Here is a 23,765-nt window from a genome sequence, read left to right on the forward strand (position 1 = left end):
GGAACAACAAGTGGTATTTAAAAGGAGTGAAATATGCCTGTATTACTAATATATGTAGATCTTAGATGTTGTATTAAGTGAAAATAAGTTTAGGACAATGTATACATTGATGTCATTTATGTGCAAAAAGAAAACAAAACAGTCACCTGACTCACTAACAAAAATTATGTAATTAAATAGGTATGTGTAGCATTTTATGAATACATGAAACAAGTTCTGAAAAGATACACAAAAATCTGATAATCTCTAGAGATAGGATCGGATTTTTTGGAATGGTAGTCAAACTGTACTTTATTATATTACCTTTTTTTTCAAAGAAAATATATAAGTATGTTACATAGTAAAAATATAAATGTAAAAGGATAATACATTATAGATATTTTTGGTTTGTTTTTCAGAGCTGTGAGTGATCAAAGTTTGTTAGAAGCTGTAAGTATAGCACTCTGTTTGAAAATATACTTTGCCCTTGATAATGTTAGACTCTAGAAATTATCAGGATGCATAATCTTAAAGATTCAGTACTTCTTCAGTTTATTTAAGAAATTTCTATGCATATGTGAGCTGGGAAGCTTTGTCTTTTTTTGGTTTTACTAGACTTTATTATCACTCAAAAACACTTCATTTATGAAATATTGAACTTTAATACCCCATAGTCTTCTAAATTTCTATTCATTGTTACTTCTAGTTTGTTTGCCTCTTTGAGCCCCAATTATCATTCATAATGCAGATTAATACCAATGGTTCATTATTTTCATGAGTTAATGAAGACTTTAATAATTAAGTGTCCCAATAATTTGTCTATATTGAAATGTATGCTTTTCATTGTTACTAAAATTATAATATTTGCTTTTAGAAATACAAACAAATGGAAAGTAACTTTCAAGTGTTATTAGAGGAGAAATTAGGGCTGGAAAGTGAACTACAGAAGTTAAAGAATACTGAGGTTAGTTCAATTTTAGTGTCTGAAAATGGTAGAATACCTAAAAAAACTTATTTTGTAGGATAGAAGTTAAAGATATATTTAAATGTTCTATAATACATTTTTGATATTAATAGTTAACAGCTGTGCCTTAAAAAATAAAGCTATTTTCTAAATTACCATATTAGCTATTAAAACCAAAAAGATGCTATGAAAAATGGACATAAAATTTAAAAATTCTGAAAGACATTTCTAGGCCAAATATTTATTTATTAAAATTTCAATAAGTTAGAGTTTTAAAATATATTTTATCTCTTTTTAAGTCCTAAAAAATTTCCAGTTAACATACAATGTGATATTAGCTTCAGGAGTACAATTTCCTGATTCAACCCTTACATATAACACCCAGTGCTCTTCATAACAAGTAAACTCCTTAATCCCCATCACCTGCTTAACCCGTTCCCCCTACCCACCCTTACTGGTAACCCTCAATTTGTTCTGTACAGCTAAGAGTCTGTTTCTTGGTTTTCCTCATTCTTTTTTTTCCCCTATTATCATTTGTTTCCTAAATTCCACATATGAGTGAAGTCGTATGATATTTGTCTTTCTCTTATTTTAAAAATATTTTATTTATTTATGTGAGAGAGTACAAGCCAAAGGCAGCAGCAGAGGGAGAGGGAGAAGCAGGCTTCCCACTCAGTGGGAAACCCAATATGGGGCTCGATCCTAGGACCCTGGGATTTTGACCTGAACTGAAGGCATATGTTTAACTGACTGAGCCACCCAGGCACCCCTTCTGACTTATATTGCTTAGCAATATTCTCTAGTTCTATCCATGTCATTGCAAATGGCAGGAATTCATTCTTTTTCATGGCCAAGTAATGCTCCTCTCTCTCTCACTCACTCTCTCTCTCTCTCTCTGTGTGTGTGTGGGGGGGTGTGGGTGTATTGTGTCGTGTTCACACACCACATCTTTTTTTTTTTTTTACCCATTCAACAGTCAATGGACATTTGGACTCTTTCCATAATTCGGCTATTGGTTGATAATCTGTGTGCACGTATCCCTTAGAATTAGTATTTTTATATTCTTTGGGTAAATACTTAATAGTGCAATTGCTGGATAGTAGATAGTTCTATCTTTAACTTTTTAAGGAACCTCCATACTGTTTTCCAGAGTGGCTATACCAGTTTGCATTCCTACCAACAGTGCAAGAGGGTTCCCCTTTCTTCATCTCCTGCCAACATGTGTTGATTCCTTTGTTGTTAATTTCAACCATTCTGACACATATGAGGTGATATCTCATTGCAGTTTTGATTTGCTTTTCCCTGATGATGAGTGGTGTTGATCATGTTTTTATGTGTCTTTTGGCCATCTGGATCTCTTCTTTGGAAAAATACCCATTTATGTCTTCTGACCATTTGTTAACTGGGTATTGAGTTTTACACATTCTTTATATATTTTGGATACTAAACCTGTCATCAGATATGTCATTTGAAAATACCTCCTTTCATTACAAAGATTACCTCTTAGTTTTGTTGATTGTTTCCTTCTCTGTGCAAAAGCTTTTTATTTTGATGTCCCAATAGTTTATTTTTGCTTTTGTGTCTCTTGCTTCAGGATACATATTTAGTAAGAAGTTGCTACAGCTGATGTCAAAGAGTTTATTGCCTGTGTTCTCCTGTAGTATTTTGATGATTTCTTGGCATTTATGTCTTTAGACATTTAGACATTTAGGTTTTTAATCCTATTCCTTTAGTCCTTTTGTGTATGGTGTAAGAAAGTGGTCTAGTTTCGTTCTTTTGTACACTGTTGTCCAGTTTTCCTAACATCATTGTCTGAGAAGACTCTTTTTTTTCCATTGGATATTCTTTCCTGGTTTGTTGAAGCTTAATTGAATATGTACTTATGGGTTCATTTCTGGGTTTTCTGTTCTGTTCCATTGATCTGTATGTCTGTTTTTGAGCCAGTACCATACTGTCTTGATGATTACAGCTTTGTAATAGAGCTTGAAGTCTGGAATTGTGATGCTTCCTGACTTACTTTGCTTTTTTAAAGTAGCTTTGGATATTCAGGGTCTCTTGTACCACACAAATTTTAGTATTGTTTGTTCTAACTCTGTGAAAAGTGCTATTGGTATTTTGATAGGAATTGCATGAAATGTGTAGAACACTTTGGGTAATATAGACATTTTAACTTTGTTCTTCCAGTCCATGAGCATGAAATGCCTTTCCATTTCTTTGTGTCATCTTCACATTCTTTCATCAGTGTTTTTTTTTTTTTTTTTTTAAGATTTTGTTTATTTATTTGACAGAGAAAGAGAGATCACAAGTAGGCAGAGAGTCAGGAGGAAGCAGGCTCCCTGCTGAGCGGAGAGCCCAATGCGGGGCTTGATCTCAGGACCCTGAGATCATGACCTGAACTGAAGGCAGCAGCCCAATCCACTGAGCCACTTAGGCACCCCTTTCATCAGTGTTTTATGGTTTTCAGAATATAGTTCTTTTACTTCTTTCTTACTAGGTTTATTCCTAGGTATCTTATGGTTTTTGGTACAATAATAAGTGGGATTGATTCCTTGATTTCTCTTCCTGCTGTTTCACTACTGACATGTAGAAATGCAACAGATTTTTCTTTGTTGATTTTTGTATCCTGAAACTTTACTGAATTTGTGTATCAGTTCTAGCAATTTTTTTGCTGTAGTCTTCCGGATTTTCTATCTAGAGCGTCATGTCATCTGCCAGTAGTGAAACTGTGATTTCTTCCTTGCTGATTTGATCATTTTATTTCTTTTTGTTGTCTGATTGCTGTAGCTAGGATTTCCAGTACTATGTTAAATAACAGTGGTGAGAGTGGATATCCCTATTTCCTGACTGTAGATAAAAGCTTTCATTTTTTTCCCCATTAAGAATGATATTAGCTGTGGGTTTTTCATATATGGCCTTTATGATGTTGAGGTGTGTTTCTTTTACCCCTACTTTGTTGAGGATTTTTAGAATGGATGTTGTACTTTGTCAGAAGCTGTTTCTGCATTTATTGAAAGGATCATATTGTTTATCCTTTCTTTTATTAATGTAGTGTATCACACTGATTGATTTGTGAATATTGAACCACCCTTACAGTCCAGGAATAAATCCCACTTGATTTTGGTGAGTGATTCTTTTAATGTGCTGTTGGATTTAATTTGTTAGTATTTTATTGAGAATTTTTGTATTCTTGTTCATTAGGGATATTGGCCTGTAGTTTTCTTTGTTATTGGAATCTTTATCTAGTTTTGGTACCAGGGTAATACTGGAATCATGGAATGAATTTGGAGGTTTTCCTTCCTTATTTTTGGAATAGTTTGAGAGGAATAGATATTAACTCTCTTTAAATGTTTGGTAGAATTTGCATTGAAGCCATCTGGCCCTGGACTTTTGTTTCTTGGGAAATTTTTTATTACTGATTCAATTTCTTTGTTGCTCATGGTTTGTTCAGTTTTATATTTCTTCCAGTTTTGGTTTTGATAGTTTGTATGTTTATACATTTTTAGAAATTCATCTGTTTCTTTCAGGCTTACTGGCATATAGTTTTTCACAATATTCCCTTATAATTGTGTTTTTATATTTTGTAGTTATTATTTCTCTTCTCATTTGTCATTTTATTTATTTGGGTCCTTTCTTTTTTCTTTTTGATAAGTTTGGCTAGGAGTTTATCAATTTTATTAAATATTTCAAAGAACCAGCTACTGGTTTCAATGATCTGTTGTTTTTTTTTCTATAGCATTTGTTTCTGCTCTAATCTTTATTATTTCCCTCCTTTTGCTAGCTTTATGCTTCATTTGCTGTTCTTTTTCTAGTTCCTTTTGGTGTTTGTTTATTTGAGATTTTTCCTCCTTGAAGTGGACCTATATATTATATATATAATTCTCTCTTGACCACTTTGGCTGCATCCCATATGCTTTGAACCATTGTGTTTTCATTTTCATTTGTTTCCACAAATTTTTATTTTATTTTTTTCTTGATTTTCTGGTTGACCCATTCATTGTTTAGTAGCATATTGTTTAACCTCCATGTATTTGTGGTCTTTCCAAATTTTTTCTTGTTGTTGACTTCAAGTTTTATAGCAGTGTAGTTAAAAGATATGCATGGTATGATCTCACTCTTTCTGTACTTGTGGAGGTCTGATTTGTGATCTAGTATGTGATATTATGGAGAGTGTTCCATGTATACTCAAAAAAGAATGTGTATTTTACTGCTTGGGGATGGAATGTTCTGAATATATCTGTTAAGTCCATCTGGTCTAATATGTAATTCAAAGCCATTTTTTTCCATGTTGATTTTCTGCTTAGGTGATCTGTCCATTGATGTAAATAAGGTGTTAAGCTTCCCTATTATTATTATTGTATTATTATCAATTATTTCCTTTATGTTTGTTATTAATTGTTTTATATATTTGGGTGCTCCCACCTTGGAAGCATAAAGATTTCCAATTGTTAGATCTTCTTGTTAGATAGTCCCCTTGATTATTTCCTTTTTCATCTCTTGTTACAATCTTTGGTTTAAAATCTAATTTGTCTCATAAATATTGCTACCTCAGCTTTTTTTGACTTCCATTTGCATGGTAAATGTTTCTCCATCCCCTCACTTTCAATCTCTAGATGTCTTTAGTTCTAAAATGAGTCTCTTGCAGGCACCATATAGATGGGTCTTGTTTTTATATCCATTCTGACATACTTTGTCTTTTTATTAGAGTGTTTTGTCCATGTATATTCAGAGTAATTGTTGATAGGTATGAATTTGGTGTCATTGTATAACCTGTATAGTCAGTGTTTCTGGATATTTTTCCATTCAGAGAGTCCCCTTTAATATTTCTTGCAGGGCTGGTTTAGTGGTTATGAACTCCTTTGGTTTTTGTTTCTCTGGGAAATTCTTTTTCTTTCCTATTTTGAATGATAGCCTTACTGGATAGAATATTCTGGCTGCAGATTTTTCCTGTTTAGCACTTAGAATATATCATGCCACACTCTTTAGGCTTGCCAAGTTTCTTTTAAAAAAATCTCCTTCTCTCCCTATGTGTGTTTCCTTATAAGTTAGGGACTTTTGTCTTCCTGCTTTCTTAGGCTGCTTTTCTTTATTGCTATATTTTACAATTTAATTTCAATATGTCTTGGTGTTGCTGGCCTGCTTTTATTGATTTTAATGGGAGTTCTTTGTGCCTCATGGATCTGGATTTGTGTTTCCTTCCTCAGATTAGGGATGTTTTTAGCCATTATTTTCTCAAATAAAATTTCTGCCTCCTTTTCTCTCTCCTCTTCTTCTGGGACTCCCATAATATGACTGTTATGTTTGGTGGAGTCACTGTTCTTATGTTCCTTAATTCTTATTTCTGTTTTTTGTTCAGTTTCATTATTTTCCATTATCTTACCCTCTGTTTCACTTATTTGTTCTTGTGCTTCTTCCAGCCTTGTGTTCATTACATCCAGTCTGTTTCTAATCTTGGTTATTGCATTTTTCATTTCTTAAATGATTTCTTTTTAACTCTTTTCTCTGGGGTAAGGGCCTCCCTGAAGCCTTCCATTCTTATCTTGAGCCCAGTGAGTATCCTTGACTGTTGTTCTAAATTCTCCATCAGGCATGTTCATATATCTGTTTTACTTAGATCTCTGGCCATCACCTTATCTTGTTCTTTCTTTTGGGATGAATTCCTCCATCTTGGTATTTTGTTTAAGTGTCTGCCTTCTCTGTGTTAGAAAATCCAGTTATGTTTCCTGCTCCTGAGAGTAAGGGCTTTATGAAGAAGAGATATGATAATGCCCAGGGCCTGGCACTTCAAGGGAATGTCTCTGGTGTGTGCCACATGTGCTTCGCTGCTGTATTTTGGCTGCTCTATCCTTTAAGCTAATCATCTGAAGAGGCTGTCCTCACCTGCAATTGGCAGTGTTTGGTCCTTGGCCAGAATATGGTGAATTTTAACAAGGCTTGCTCTGGTCTGCTTGTTAAATGAGACCTGATACTACTTCCACTAGAACTGAAAGCCTCACAGACTCTCTGGTTGGGAGATGTGCTCTGGGTAGGGGTTTCTGCTGGTCTTCTGGGGGAGGGGCCCTCTCCACTGGAACTGAGGCAAACTTGATGGAAAAGGGGAGAGTGCCAGAGTGCAGGGGTGTAGTACTTGCTATAAGCAGGTTAGGCAGCTAGTGTTGCTGCTCTGCTGATTTCAGGTGGCTCTGTGTTTATGATGAGGAGTGAGGGAGAGAAATGGTACCAGTCAGCTCCTTTGACCCCAGAGCAGCATCACTGTAAGTGCTGCCTCCAGGCATTCTTCAGATTGCTGTTTCCACACCACCTGTCCCTGGGTCATTTGACTGGCTTTTCTCCAGGAGTCGGGCAATGACCTCTGGGGTCTATACCAGCCAATCCTGGTGACCTTTCACGCTCCAGTCTTTAAGCCCTATCTGTTGCAAGAGCTCATGAAAATCTGCCCCTCTTGTTTTCCCAGCCAGTGGCTTTGAGAAATGTTTTCCTCTGCATTCCCCTGTGTGCTCCTCTCTCACTTGCCTTTCTCTGTGACCACAGCTCCTTCCTCTACGCAGCACCAAAAGCCTGTTTTGATGTAGGGAAGATGTTAGGGTTTGAGGTTGATTGGAAAGAATTCTTGAGATGTCTTTGGAGCAAAAATGGTGATTTTATTAAAGTATGGCACCAGGACCCATGGGCAGAGAGAGCTGCAGTGGGGTTGTGAGGGGTGGTGAATCATATACTATGCAGTTGGGGCAGTTAAGGAAAAGGGAGATTTTAATAGAATTTTCATGTGTTAAAGAAGACACCCAGAATACCGGAAGTTTTGCCATTTGTCAAGTTAAGGTTTGTCCTTCTAGTAAGGCATTTACAGTAAGATAGTTGGGAGCTTCCTAGAGGAATGTTACATTCCTCCTATCACACATCCTTATCAATGTGGGTTTTAAAAAAATTCATTTTTATTTACATCTCTTTCTGCCTCAGCCTACCTCAACTTTATGGAGGGGAGTGTGATGTTAGGGCTTCAGGAAACTGAGTTATGGGTGTCTGGAAATTAGGTATTGATAAGAAACTTCTTCCTTTTAAATCACTAGGACATTTGTGAACTGAGGGAGATTCCTGTCCTGCAGGACTGTGATCTCTATTAATTCACTATTTGTTTTTCCTTTCCTTAGCTTTAGGGCAGCCAGGAGTATCTGAGGAATGTCGCACATATCACATGGAGGGGGTGGGCAGTGTAGGGTGCCAGCTTCTGTTTTGTTCTCAGCTAGCCTTCTGCTCCCTTATCATGTTTCTCCCCCAAACCACGTCTTCCTACTTCATAACTTCTTTGATGTGGCTTCTTCTCTCCCATTGAGGAGTTTGTTCTGTTAACGTCATGATAATTTCTGGGGTATTTAGTATGATTTTTGTTAGGGATTGCCTGACAGAAGAACTAAATGGCATTCGACGATCTTGGAGGATAGGAAGTTTATTTGACACTGGTGGGCTCAGAGGAGAGTGATCTCCAAAGGTCTCTCAGAGCCCTGAGCAAAAGCAAGGGAGATAATTTATACACTTCTTCCATATACCTGGCAATTTTGGCATGCACAGCAAGCGGAGCCAGAAGAAGAACCTGGAAGGGCCCTGGGGCAGGGACTGGCCTTCCCCTGCTGGCTTGGTCGGCTATCTTAGAACACAGATTTTCCTTATCAGTTTGATAGTTTTCTAGTTGTGTTTGTGATGAGTCTGGTGTCTTCCTACGCCTTTGCCATCTTCTCTTCCACCTCCTCAAATATACATTTTATTGTATTAGCAGTTATATAATGTATGGGTACAGATTCACTATATTAAGTAGAGGATAAAATTTGTCTGCTTTTTTCTCCTTAGCTTTTAAAAAATAGCTTATAAAAGTCAAACTATAGACAACATCAAATGACTTAGAAATAAATTTTATTTTTATTTTTATTTTATTTATTTTATTTTTTTATAAACATGTATTTTTATCCCCAGGGGTACAGGTCTGTGAATTACCAGGTTTACACACTTCACAGCACTCACCAAAGCACATACCCTCCCTAATGTCCATAACCCCACCCCCCCTTCTCCCAACCCCCCTCCCCCCAGCAACCCTCAGTTTGTTTTGTGGGATTAAGAGTCACTTATGGTTTGTCTCCCTCCCAATCCCATCTTGTTTCATTGATTCCTCTCCTACCCATTTAAGCCCCCATGTTGCATCACCACTTCCTCATATCAGGGAGATCATATGATAGTTGTCTTTCTCTGCTTGACTTATTTTGCTAAGCATGATATGCTCTAGTTCCATCCATGTTGTCGCAAATGGCAAGATTTCATTTCTTTTGATGGCTGCATAGTATTCCATTGTTATATATACCACATCTTCTTGATCCATTCTTCTGTTGATGGACATCTAGGTTCTTTCCATAGTTTGGCTATTGTGGACATTGCTGCTATAAACATTCGGGTGCACGTGCCCCTTTGGATCACTATGTTTGTATCTTAGGGTAAATACCCAATAGTGCAATTGCTGGGTCATAGGGCAGTTCTATTTTCAACATTTTGAGGAACCTCCATGCTGTTTTCCAGAGTGGCTGCACCAGCTTGCATTCCCACCAACAGTGTAGGAGGGTTCCCCTTTCTCCGCATCCTCGCCAGCATCTGTCATTTCCTGACTTGTTGATTTTAGCCATTCTGATTGGTGTGAGGTGATATCTCATTGTGGTTTTGATTTGTATTTCCCTGATGCCGAGTGATATGGAGCACTTTTTCATGTGTCTGTTGGCCATCTGGATGTCTTCTTTGCAGAAATGTCTGTTCATGTCCTCTGCCCATTTCTTGATTGGATTATTTGTTCTTTGGGTGTTGAGTTTGCTAAGTTCTTTATAGATTCTGGACACTAGTCCTTTATCTGATATGTCGTTTGCAAATATCTTCTGCCATTCTGTCAGTTGTCTTTTGATTTTGTGAACTGTTTCCTTTGCTGTGCAAAAGCTTTTGATCTTGATGAAATCCCAGTAGTTCATTTTTGCCCTTGCTTCCCTTGCCTTTGGCGATGTTCCTAGGAAGATGTTGCTGCGGCAGAGGTTGAAGAGGTTGCTGCCTGTGTTCTCCTCAAGGATTTTGATGGATTCCTTTCGCACATTGAGGTCCTTCATCCATTTTGAGTCTATTTTTGTGTGTGGTGTAAGGAAATGGTCCAATTTCATTTTTCTGCATGTGGCTATCCAATTTTTTTTTTAAATTTTTTATTTTTTATAAACATATATTTTTATCCCAAGGGGTACAGGTCTGTGAATCACCAGGTTTACACACTTCACAGCACTCACCAAAGCACATACCCTCCCCAATGTCCATAATCCCACCCCCTTCTCCCAAACCCCCTCCCCACAGCAACCCTCAGTTTGTTTTGTGAGATTAAGAGTCACTTATGGTTTGTCTCCCTCCCAATCCCATCTTGTTTCATTGATTCCTCTCCTACCCATTTAAGCCCCCATGTTGCATCACCACTTCCTCATATCAGGGAGATCATATGATAGTTGTCTTTCTCTGCTTGACTTATTTCGCTAAGCATGATACGCTCTAGTTCCATCCATGTTGTTGCAAATGGCAAGATTTCATTTCTTTTGATGGCTGCATAGTATTCCATTGTGTATATATACCACATCTTCTTGATCCATTCATCTGTTGATGGACATCTAGGTTCTTTCCATAGTTTGGCTATTGTGGACATTGCTGCTATAAACATTCGGGTGCACGTGCCCCTTTGGATCACTACATTTGTATCTTTAGGGTAAATACCCAATAGTGCAATTGCTGGGTCATAGGGCAGTTCTATTTTCAACATTTTGAGGAACCTCCATGCTGTTTTCCAGAGTGGCTGCACCAGCTTGCATTCCCACCAACAGTGTAGGAGGGTTCCCCTTTCTCCGCATCCTCGCCAGCATCTGTCATTTCCTGACTTGTTGATTTTAGCCATTCTGATTGGAGTGAGGTGATATCTCATTGTGGTTTTGATTTGTATTTCCCTGATGCCGAGTGATATGGAGCACTTTTTCATGTGTCTGTTGGCCATCTGGATGTCTTCTTTGCAGAAATGTCTGTTCATGTCCTCTGCCCATTTCTTGATTGGATTATTTGTTCTTTGGGTGTTGAGTTTGCTAAGTTCTTTATAGATTCTGGACACTAGTCCTTTATCTGATATGTCGTTTGCAAATATCTTCTCCCATTCTGTCAGTTGTCTTTTGATTTTGTGAACTGTTTCCTTTGCTGTGCAAAAGCTTTTGATCTTGATGAAATCCCAATAGTTCATTTTTGCCCTTGCTTCCCTTGCCTTTTGCGTTGTTCCTAGGAAGATGTTGCTGCGGCTGAGGTCGAAGAGGTTGCTACCCGTGTTCTCCTCAAGGATTTTGATGGATTCCTTTCGCACATTGAGGTCCTTCATCCATTTTGAGTCTATTTTTGTGTGTGGTGTAAGGAAATGGTCCAATTTCATTTTTCTGCATGTGGCTGTCCAATTTTCCCAGCACCATTTATTGAAGAGGCTGTCTTTTTTCCATTGGACATTCTTTCCTGCTTTGTCTAAGATTAGTTGACCATAGATTTGAGGGTCTATTTCTGGGCTCTCTATTCTGTTCCATTGATCTATGTGTCTGTTTTTGTGCCAGTACCATGCTGTCTTGTTGATGACAGCTTTGTAATAGAGCTTGAAGTCCGGAATTGTGATGCCACCAACGTTGGCTTTCTTTTTCAATATCCCTTTGGCTATTCGAGGTCTTTTCTGGTTCCATATAAATTTTAGCATTATTTGTTCCATTTCTTTGAAAAAGATGGATGGTACTTTGATAGGAATTGCATTAAATGTATAGATTGCTTTAGGTAGCATAGACATTTTCACAATATTTATTCTTCCAATCCAGGATCATGGAACATTTTTCCATTTCTTTGTGTCTTCCTCAATTTCTTTCATGAGTACTTTATAGTTTTCTGAATATAGATTCTGTGCCTCTTTGGTTAGGTTTATTCCTAGGTATCTTATGGTTTGGGGTGCAAGTGTAAATGGGATGGACTCCTTAATTTCTCTTTCTTCTGTCTTGTTGTTGGTGTAGAGAAATGCAACTGATTTCTGTGCATTGATTTTATATCCTGAAACTTTACTGAATTCCTGTACAAGTTCTAGCAGTTTTGGAGTGGAGTCTTTTGGGTTTTCCACATATAGTATCATATCATCTGCGAAGAGTGATAATTTGACTTCTTCTTTGCCGATTTGGATGCCTTTAATTTTCTTTTGTTGTCTGATTGGTGAGGCAAGGCCTTCTAGTACTATGTTGAATAGCAGTGGTGATAATGGACATCCCTGCCGTGTTCCTGACCTTAGCGGAAAAGCTTAGAAATAAATTTTTATTAACCATTAAATTCATAAACTGTATGTTTCATTGTAAGATCAACATAAAGAAAGGAAAGTACTCTTGAATTCATTAATTTTGGTTTCTTGATATTTCTTCCTTACTAGAGGAGGAAGCAGAAGGAGGACCAGGAAATTTGCTGCTTAATCAGTTAGAGAAACCGTGATCCTACACAAGTTAATATAAGATCAGGGCTGTCATATATGTTCAGTTAGGAATAATTTCATTTATATATAGTTCCAAGTAGGAGTAGAAAACTAAAAATAAAGAGTAGTAAATTATAATATTAAATAATTGAATAGTCTGGCCAAGTGTAGGAATTTTGCAGTACTTTAATCATGCATTAGATTTACATTTAAAAAACTTGGATGATTTTTAGATGTCTTGAAGATGCTGCCACAGTTTCTGATTTTGCAGTCTTCTGTTATTTCTTTAGGTTTCGTGTCTAAACCACAGTTATTCTGCTCTATAGAACAAAGATTTTTATCTCGGCCTCTTCAATATGTGGTCTACGATACAACATGGTTTTCTTGTTTGATTTATAGACACTTTGGTGCTTGTTGATAGATTATACCTCTGTTTTTGTGTTCATTCCTGCACATCACTACTGCTTCACTCCTCAGTTGGGTTAAATGGATGTTGGGTGTTAAGTAGGGCACTTGTTATGATTGTCATGATGAACACTGGGTATTGTATGTAAGTGATGAGTCACTAAATTCTACACTTGAAACTAATATTGCATTATATGTTAACTGAGATTTAAATGAAAACTTGAAAATAAAATATATTAAATTCAGTGGCCACATTTCCAATACTTTACATATCTAAGATATAATCAATGAATGACTACTCTTAACTTCTATCATTGGAAATTACTTGTAGCATTTCTGATCATGGTGGGGAAATGTGAAGGAGAAATGTGGAAGGAGCATTATTACATGTGTAGTAGTAATATTATATCCACACAAAGTTAGTGATGAAGAGATCTTAAAAGATAGTATTTTTTTCAGAGAAGAGTGTTGGTGTAATAGGTTGGTAGGAATAGAATAATGGCTATAGAGTTATGTCAAGCTCAGGAATTTGAATAACAAATATAGCAAAGGAGGCTTACTTTCCCAACTTAATTATCTCTTTTAATTTATTATTTTGTAGACAACCAATTTTTTAAATTGAAATATAGTTGACATATAACTGCTAATACAATAATACAATTTCAATTTAAATTGAAATATAGTTAACCCTATAGGTTAGGGTTAGGGTTACCATATTCCATTGTAATGTGTACTGTATCTTCCTTACCCTTTTTAATCTACTGATGGGCACATGGGCTGCTTCCATAGTTTGGCTATTGTAAATAATGCTGCAGTAAACATAGGGGTACATCCAGTCTTATGAGCAGAATAACTGTGGTTTAGAGACACAAAACCTAAAGAAATAACACAAGAATGCAAAATCAGAAACTGTGGCAGCATCTTCAAGACATTTAAAAATCTTCTACATAACGCATATCTAAATCTAAATCTTTCTACATAACGCAAGAAATTTATTAGATGGGTATTATGGTAATTCAAAGAGTTGAAGGAAAATTGAACAGTATGTTTGGTGAAGGCTAGAACCAGGACAACTCTGGGAGTCAAAATAATAGGAGCTCATGGACATCCTCTACTTCTGTCCTTTCAGAGAATTTTAGAGAAGGAGCTTATGGCTATTCCCTCATCCCCCATCACTTTGGGTACTGACTCTGGAATTACTCAGCTCCAACTGCTTCTCTTCCAAAATAGTCAAATTTTAGGTGATAGGATCTTATTGGCTTTGCTTAGGTCAAATGTCACTAGTACAGTTTGAGATGGGGGAGGTGCAGAACCTCCTTTAAAATGTGGTGCTGTTTCTTTTCTTTTTTTTTTTTTAATTAATTAATTTATTTTCAGTAAAACAGTATTCATTATTTTTTCACCACACCCAGTGCTCCATGCAATCCATGCCCTCTCTAATATCCACCACCTGGTTCCCCCAACCTCCCATCCCCCACACCTCTTCAAAACCCTCAGATTGTTTTTCAGAGTCCATAGTCTCTCATAGTTCACCTCCCCTTCCAATTTCCCTCAACTCCCTTCTCCTCTCTAACACCCCTTGTCCTCCATGATATTTGTTATGCTCCACAAATAAGTGAAATGATATGATAATTGACTCTCTCTGCTTGACTTATTTCACTCAGCATAATCTCTTCCAGTCCCGTCCATGTTGCTACAAAAGTTGGGTATTCATCCTTTCTGATGGAGGCATAATACTCCATAGTGTATATGGACCACATCTTCCTTATCCATTTGTTTGTTGAAGGGCATCTTGGTTCTTTCCACAGTTTGGCGACTGTGGCCATTGCTGCTATAAACATTGGGGTACAGATGGCCCTTCTTTTCACTACATCTGTATCTTTGGGGTAAATACCCAGGAGTGCAATTGCAGGGTCATAGGGAAAATGTGGTGCTGTTTCTTAACAAAAGGTAAAAAAAAGGATACCGGGGGGCGCCTGGGTGCCTCAGTGGGTTAAGCTGCTGCCTTTGGCTCAGGTCATGATCTCAGGGTCCTGGGATTGAGTCCCGCATCGGGCTCTCTGCTCAGCAGGGAGCCTGCTTCCTTCTCTCTCTCTCTCTCTGCCTGCCTCTCAGTGTACTTGTAATTTCTCTCTGTCAAATAAATAAATAAAATCTTAAAAAAAAAAAAAAAAAGGATACTGGGCACAAATATCCTGTGTCTACCATAACTTGGTAGTGTTTCCCTAGTTACTTAATTATCCATTTTTAAAAAAGATGTTATTTATTCATTTGTCAGAAAGTGCGAGTGAAGGAGGGTTCCCCTTTCTCCGCATCCTCGCCAGCATCTGTCATTTCCTGACTTGTTGATTTTAGCCATTCTGACTGGTGTGAGGTGATATCTCATTGTGGTTTTGATTTGTATTTCCCTGATGCCGAGTGATATGGAGCACTTTTTCATGTGTCTGTTCGCCATCTGGATGTCTTCTTTGCAGAAATGTCTGTTCATGTCTTCTGCCCATTTCTTGATTGGATTATTTGTTCTTTGGGTGTTGAGTTTGCTAAGTTCTTTATAGATTCTGGACACTAGTCCTTTATCTGATATGTCGTTTGCAAATATCTTCTCCCATTCTGTCAGTTGTTTTTTGATTTTGTGAACTGTTTCCTTTGCTGTGCAAAAGCTTTTGATCTTGATGAAATCCCAGTAGTTCATTTTTTCCCTTGCTTCCCTTGCCTTTTGCGTTGTTCCTAGGAAGATGTTGCTGCGGCAGAGGTCGAAGAGGTTGCTGCCCGTGTTCTCCTCAAGGATTTTGATGGATTCCTTTCGTACATTGAGGTCCTTCATCCATTTTGAGTCTATTTTTGTGTGTGGTGTAAGGAAATGGTCCAATTTCATTTTTCTGCATGTGGCTGTCCAATTTTCCCAGCACCATTTATTGAAAAGGCTGTCTTTTTTCCATTGGACATTCTTTCCTGCTTTGTCGAAGATTAGTTGACCATAGAGTTGAGGGTCTATTTCTGGGCTCTCTATTCTGTTCCATTGATCTATGTGTCTGTTTTTGTGCCAGTACCATGCTGTCTTGATGATGACAGCTTTGTAATAGAGCTTGAAGTCCGGAATTGTGATGCCACCAACGTTGGCTTTCTTTTTCAATATCCCTTTGGCTATTCGAGGTCTTTTCTGGTTCCATATAAATTTTAGCATTATTTGTTCCATTTCTTTGAAAAAGATGGATGGTACTTTGATAGGAATTGCATTAAATGTGTAGATTGCTTTAGGTAGCATAGACATTTTCACAATATTTATTCTTCCAATCCAGGATCATGGAACATTTTTCCATTTCTTTGTGTCTTCCTCAATTTCTTTCATGAGTACTTTATAGTTTTCTGAGTATAGATTCTGTGTCTCTTTGGTTAGGTTTATTCCTAGGTATCTTATGGTTTTGGATGCAATTGTAAATGGGATTGACTCCTTAATATCTCTTTCTTCTGTCTTGCTGTTGGTGTAGAGAAATGCAACTGATTTCTGTGCATTGATTTTATATCCTGACACTTTACTGAATTCCTGCAGCCACTCTGGAAAACAGCATGGAGGTTCCTCAAAATGTTGAAAATAGAACTGCCCTATGACCCAGCAATTGCACTATTGGGTATTTACCCTAAAGATACAAATGTAGTGATCCAAAGGGACACATGCACCCGAATGTTTATAGCAGCAATGTCCACAATAGCCAAACTATGGAAAGAACCTAGATGTCCATCAACAGATGAATGGATCAAGAAGATGTGGTATATATACACAATGGAATACTATGCAGCCATCAAAAGAAATGAAATCTTGCCATTTGCAACAACGTGGATGGAACTAGAGCGTATCATGCTTAGCGAAATAAGTCAAGCAGAGAAAGACAACTATCATATGATCTCCCTGATATGAGGAAGTGGTGATGCAACATGGAGGCTTAAATGGGTAGAAGAATAAATGAAACAAGATGGGATTGGGAGGGAGACAAACCATAAGTGACTCTTAATCTCACAAAACAAACTGAGGGTTGCCGGGGGGAGGGGGTTGGGGAGAAGGGGGTGGGATTATGGACATTGGGGAGGGTATGTGATTTGGTGAGTGCTGTAAAGTGTGTAAACCTGGTGATTCACAGACCTGGGGATAAAAATATATGTTTATAAAAAATATATGTTTATAAAAAATAAAAAATTAAAAAAAAAAAAAAAAAGAAAGTGCGAGTGAGCACAAGCAGGGAGAGCAGCAGGCAGAGGGAGAAGTAGGCTATAATTTGTCAGGGGCACTTAAGTTTTTGATATGTATTAGCTTAAATACAATTTATATTCAGTAAATTGCCATAAGAAACATTTTAACTATATCCTTAATTTTGTTTTGCTTCTATTTAGATAGTTTTCCTTGAAAGGTAGCACACTGATTCTCAAAGTAAAATTGAAACCTTATTAATGTATATTATCTTTTATTTCCCTCTAATTTATTCTTTCATTAACTATTTCTGGCTTATATAAAATTACACAGAAAACAAAACCTACATACAGTAGGACAAAGAAAACTATAAAAACTGAGAAGAAAAAAGACAAAGGAAAACCTGAGGATTCAGAAGAGTAAGTTAATCTTTTTCCTTGCTAATTTATATTTTATTTTTATACAAATAATTTAAGGTCATGTAAACATAACTTATTAACCATTTCTAAAAGATATATAATACTATGTAATACATAGTTTTATAGACAGACCAGGATATGATGGTGGAAGTGGTCTGAGAAGGGAAAAACAAAGAACTAAAGGTGGTTTAGAAGGGGAGAATGAAGCACAAGATATTAAGGAATAAGTAAACAGAATTAAATCTGAAAATCATTTTAGGGACAAAGGATTTACATTGTTTCCATGATGGTTTGGCTAATGATTTGTGATTTGTACATTAACTCTTTATTCTGGGCTGTTCTTTCTTTCTTTTTTTTTTTTTAACTGTACTTCTTGATTATATGTATTATGTAGAATCAATCATCTATTTTTAATACATGTAGATTATTGTAAAGTGGCCTTATTAAGTGAATATTTTCTTTAGTAATATAAAATTTTCTCTTTGCATTTTGAATCTGCTTTAGTCAAATCCTAATATAAATATATAATTTTAAAAAGAAACTATCAAAAAATAACGAATACTGTTTTCTGAAAATAAATAAATCAATTTAATAAAAAAAATAAAAAGAAACTATCAATTCAGTCTTTGTGGAATTTCACAAATTCTGAAAAGAAATTCAATGGACAGTCTTGAACTTTGTCTCAGAAAAGAAAAGATGACTACCCTCTTTCCTTTTAATTTTTTGCTTGTTTTGTTTCTTAGATTCCACATATGGTACTTAGTCTAACCTATTTCGCTTAGCATAATATTCTCTAGCTCCATCCATATCATTGCAAATGCAAGATTTTGTTCTTTTAATGTATGAGTAATATTCCAGTGGGTGTTCCAGTGTGTATATTAATGACATTTCTCAAGCTGATTTCTCACTGGTATGATTAAAATATGGAAATGAGATATGGCAAGGATTTTCAAAGTGCATTGATCTTTTTTTCCTCTCTGGTCATCTTAAGTTTTTATTTAAATTCTAGTTATTTAATATATAATGCAATATTAGTTTCAGGTGTACAATACAGTGATTCATCACTTCCATACAATAACCCCTGCTCATCATAAGTGCACTTGTATATCTATATACATACATCACATCTTCATCCATCAGTCATTGAGCACTTGGGCTGTTTCCATAATTTGGCCATTGTAGGTACTGCTGCTATAAACATCAGGGTGCATGTATCCCTTTGAATTAGTATTTTTGTATTCTCTGGGTCAATACCTACTAGAGCATTACTGGATCATAGGATAGTTCCATTTTTAACTCTTCAAGGAACCTCCACATTGATTTCCAGAGTGGCCGCACCACTTTGCATTCCCAGCAGTAGTGTAAAAATGTTTCCCTTTCTCCATATTCTTGCCAGCACCTATTGTTTCTTGCATTGTTGGCAAACCAAGAAACAGACTCTTAACTATAGAAAACAAACTGATGGTTACCAGAGGGTAAGTGGGTAAGGGGATAGGTTAAATAGGTGATGGGGATTAAGGAGTACACTGTGATGAGCACTGGATGTTTGAATGGAAGTGATGAATCACTGCTTTGTACAATTGAAACTAGTATTACACTATATATTAACTAACTGGAATTTAAATGAAAACTTAGGAAAAGATGACCATAGAGGAAAAAATGATCAATGTACTTTGAAAATCCTTGCCTTATTCCACTTCCATATTTTAATCATACCATGAGAAATTAGCTTGAGAAATGTTATTCAATTATTTATCACTTATATGGATTTATGATTCTTAAAAATAAGAATTTCTTCTGAGGAATTTTATTTAAAAATGGTTTAAATACCAAAGAAATCAAAGTAGTCATACAATTTAAAATATCATGATATATTTAAAAATATTTTTATTTTTTTATTTTTTATTTTTTAAAAATCTTTTTAATAACAGGAAGAAGTCTCTTGTCAGAGATCTTAAAAGAAAAGGAGATTTGCTTGAAGTCCAAGTAAGACACATACTTTCTCTATGCATATAAATTTAATTAGGATATTCTCTGATAATTATATGTGCAGACAACATTAGTATGCATGTGAACATAGGGATGTGTATGTGTATGTGTGTATATTTCTATGTCTGTATTAAAGTTCTTTCTGAGGTAGTTCTTCCTTATTGGTTGGTTTTTTCTCAGTAAGTTCCAGAAAATAAAATGGTAAATCCAAGCATATTTATTGTCAAGGTTATGAAAATCACCATGGGTCACTCAACAGCAGGTAATATCATGGAGGAAATAAGATCCTACTGGGAGTCATAACAGGGTCTTACTAAGTTTTGTGACATTGGACAAGTCTCTTTTTTAAAAAAATTTTTTAAAATAATTTTTTATTTTTTATAAACATATACTTTTATCCCCAGGGGTACAGGTCTGTGAATCACCAGGTTTACACACTTCACAGCACTCACCAAAGCACATACCCTCCCCAATGTCCATAATCCCACCCCCTTCTCCCAAACCCCTCCCCCCAGCAACCCTCTGTTTTGTGAGATTAAGAGTCACTTATGGTTTGTCTCCCTCCCAATCCCATTGGACAAGTCTCTTTAACCTACTTGTTAAAGTTTGTATTTTTGGTCACTAAAATGGGTAAAACAATTATCTTCTCTATCTCAACAAGGTATAAGAGGTGTAAAAATCAAATAAGAAAAAATTAAATTATGAAATATAGAGCCCACACTTTTTTATGTGATTCAGTGAAATGTAAATAACCTTTTATTTCATCTTGACCTTGGAATACCTTTATTTTTTTGTGTGTGTGTACATGTTAACTTTTTTTAATAACTGCCAGAGCATCATACTACTCATTTCAATGAATGGCTGGACAAGCATACACCTGAATTCTTTAAGAATCAGGTAACATAAATTTGGGAAGAAAATGAGAGTATACTTGAGATATTGAATATTAAATATTATGGTATTAATTTTCTATTTCTACATAACAAGTTACCATAAATTTTTCAGTTTTTAAAACAACTTATATCACCTCATGATTTGAGTGCGTTAAGAGACTGAGCAGACTTACTTACCTATGTCCCAGTTTGTCCTATGCTCACTCAAGGCAATTAAGGTGTTAGGTAAGCTCTATTCCATTCTCTTAGGGTACCCTTCTAAGCTCATGTGGATGGAGCTCATGTGGCAAACATCAGTTCCTTCCTAGGACTGAGGCACTTGGCCTTGGGACCTTTTCCATACGTAGTTTATATCACAGCTGCTTGCTTCTTCCTCAAGGCCAACTAAAGGTTTCTCTCTTTTGCTAAGACAGAGTCTTAAATATAACATGATCATGAGAATGAGATCTCATCACTTTAGCTATATGCTGCAATCTAATAAAGTAAGTAGCATCTCATCACTTTGCTATCTTCTCTTGACTAGAAGCAAATTACAGGTCCTACCCATACTCAAAGGGAGTGGATTATTCAGAGCATAACTACAGGGATGGAGATCATGCTGGACATATTAGAATTAGTATTTTGCCTACCACATTTACCATTTTATTTTTCTATAGAACAGTATTGTTTCCTGTATTGTTAAAGATTAATTGACCTTATAATTATGGAGCCTATTTCTGTGTTTTATATTCTGTTCCATTGATCTATGTGTCTGTTTTTGTGCCAGTACCGTATTGTTTTGATTACTATGGCTTTGAAATCTGGAATTGTGATACTTTCAGCTTTGCTTTTCAATTTAAAGATTGGTTTGGCTATTTGAAGTCTTTTGTGGTTCCATACAAATTTTAACATTCTTCTAGTTCTGTGAAAGGTATTGGAGGGGATGGGGTGGGGGGGTTGGGTGAGCCTAGTGGTGGGTATTAAGGAGGGCACATATTGCATGGAGCACTGGGTGTGATGCATAAACAATGAATCTTGGAACACTGAAAAAATAAAGTTAAAAAAATACTATTGGTGTTTTGATAAGGATTGAATTAAATCTGTAGATTGCTTTGGATAGTATAGACATTTTATTTTATTATTTTTATTTATTATCATTTTTAAAAAGATTTTATTTATTTGTCAGAGAGAGAGAAAAAGAGCACAGCGGGAGGAGTGACAGGCAGAGGGAGAAGTAGGCTCCCCACTAAGCAGGGAACCTGATGTGGGACTCTATCTCAAGACCCTAGATCATGACCTGAGCCTAACTAACAAAGGCAGATGCTTAACTGAGCCACCCAGGCATCCTGGTATAGACATTTTAACAATATTTTTCTTCCATGCCATAAGCATGGAATGTCTTTCCATTTCTGTGTGTCCATTGTCAATTTCATCAATGTTTTACACTTTTCAGAATATAGGTCTTTCACCTCTTTAGTTTAATTTATCCTTGGTATCTTATGTTTTTAGTGTAATTACAAATGGCATTATTTTCTTAATTTCTCTTTCTACTGCTTCATTATTAATGTATAGAAATTCAATGGATTTTTGTACATTTATTTTGTATCCTGCAACTTTACTATATTCAATAATCAGTCCTAGTAATTTTGTTGTGGAGTCTTTTGGGTTTTCTGTATATGGTATCACGTCATCTGCAAATAGTGAAATTTTTTTCCTCTTTAACAGTTGATGCCTTTTATTTGTTTTTGTTGTCTGATTACTTTAGCTAGTATTTCTAGTACAGTGTTGAGTAAAAGTGATGAAAGTGGACAGCCTTGTCTTGTTCCTGACCTTGGAGGAAAAACTCTCAGTTATTCACAACTGAGTATGATGTTGTGCGGGTTTTTCATAAAAGGCCTTTTTTATGTTGAGGTATGTTCCTGTTAAACTACGTTGTTGAGGGTTTTTATCATGAATGGATGTTATACTTTGTCAAATGCTTTTTCTGCATTTATTGAAATGATCACATGGTCTTTATCCTTTCTCTTATTGATGTCATGCATCACAAAATTATTGAACCAACTTCGCATTGCACGAAAACTTGATTGTGGTTAATGATGTTTCTAGTATATTGTTGAATTTGGTTTACTAGTATTTTGTTGAGGAGTTTTGCATTTGTGTTCATCAGAGATATTGGGTGATAGTTCTTTTTTTGTGTGTGGTATCCACCTGGTTTTGGTATCAGGGTAATGCTTGCCTAATAGAATGACTTTGGAAGCATTCCTTTGTCTTCTATTTTTTGGGTTAGTTTGATAAAAGAAATATCCTTCTTCAAATGTTTGCCTGTGAAGTCCTCTGATCCTGGACTTTTCTTTGTTAGGATTTTTTTTTTTATTACTGATTCGTCTTCTTTGCTGGTAATCACTGTTTTCAAATTTTCTATTTCTTCCTACTTCATTTTTGGTAGGTTATATGTTTCTAGGAATTTGTCCATTTCTTCCAGGTTGTCCAATTTTTTTGTATATAATTTTGCATAATATTCTCTCATAATTTTTTGTATTACTGTGGCATCATTTTTTATTTTTCCTCTTTCATTTGTGATTTTGTTTTATTAGAGTCCTCTTTTTTTCATGATTCTGTCTAGAGGTTTACTAGTTTTGTCCATCTCTTCAAAGACCTAGATCCTGATTTCATTGACCTTTTCTATTGTTTTTTAAATTTCTGTATCATTTATTTCTGCTCTAATTTTTATTATTCCCTTCCTTCTGTTGGATTTGGGTTTTGTTTGTTCTTCTTTTTCTATATCCTTTAAGGGTAGGGTTGGGTTTCTTATTTGAGAATTTTCTTCCTCCTTGACGTAGGCCTTATTGCTATAAACTATCCTGTTTGAACTGCCTTTGCTGCATCTCAAAGATTTTGAACTGTTCAGTTTTCACTTCGTTTGTCTCCATGTAGTTTTTGATTTTTTCTTTGACTTCTTGGTTGACCCATTCATTGTTCAGTAGCATCTTATTTAACTTCCATATATTAGTAGTCTTTCCAGATTTTGCTTGTTGTTGATTTCTAGTTTCATAACATTGTGGTCAGAAAAGTCACAGAGTACTACTTTGATCTTTTCAAATTTCTTGAAACTTGTCTGTGGCCTAATATGTAGTAATATGTAGTCTATTCTGGAAAATGTTCCATATGTACTTGAAAAGAATGTGTATTCTTCTGTTTAAAATGGAATTTTCTAAATACATCCATTAATCCTATCCGGTCTAGTGTGTCATTCAAAATCACTGTTTTGCTGTTGATATTCTGTTTGGGTGATCTGTCCGGTGTTAAAGTCCTCTTCTTACTATGGATTAGATCTTTTATTTTTGTTATTAATGGTTTTATGTATTTAGGTGATCCCATGTTGGGTGCATAAAATTTATAATTGTATCTTCTTGTTAGATTGTCCACTTTTATTATT

The 23,765-nt window shown here is 35.8% G+C and overlaps 1 protein-coding gene across 1 annotated transcript in view; it reads left to right on the forward strand.

Moving 5' to 3' along the window:
• Window positions 1–23,765, forward strand: part of CCDC7 (coiled-coil domain containing 7) — a 469,805-nt gene that overhangs the window by 90,218 nt on the left and 355,822 nt on the right. The window contains exons 12-15 of the mRNA XM_059187454.1: window positions 399–429; window positions 854–943; window positions 17,383–17,468; window positions 19,400–19,454. Of these exons, the coding sequence (XP_059043437.1) occupies window positions 399–429; window positions 854–943; window positions 17,383–17,468; window positions 19,400–19,454 (262 nt within the window). The remainder of the gene's footprint in view (window positions 1–398; window positions 430–853; window positions 944–17,382; window positions 17,469–19,399; window positions 19,455–23,765) is intronic.

Source organism: Mustela lutreola, chromosome 8 (genome assembly GCF_030435805.1).
Source record: "Mustela lutreola isolate mMusLut2 chromosome 8, mMusLut2.pri, whole genome shotgun sequence".
Lineage (NCBI taxonomy): Eukaryota > Metazoa > Chordata > Mammalia > Carnivora > Mustelidae > Mustela > Mustela lutreola.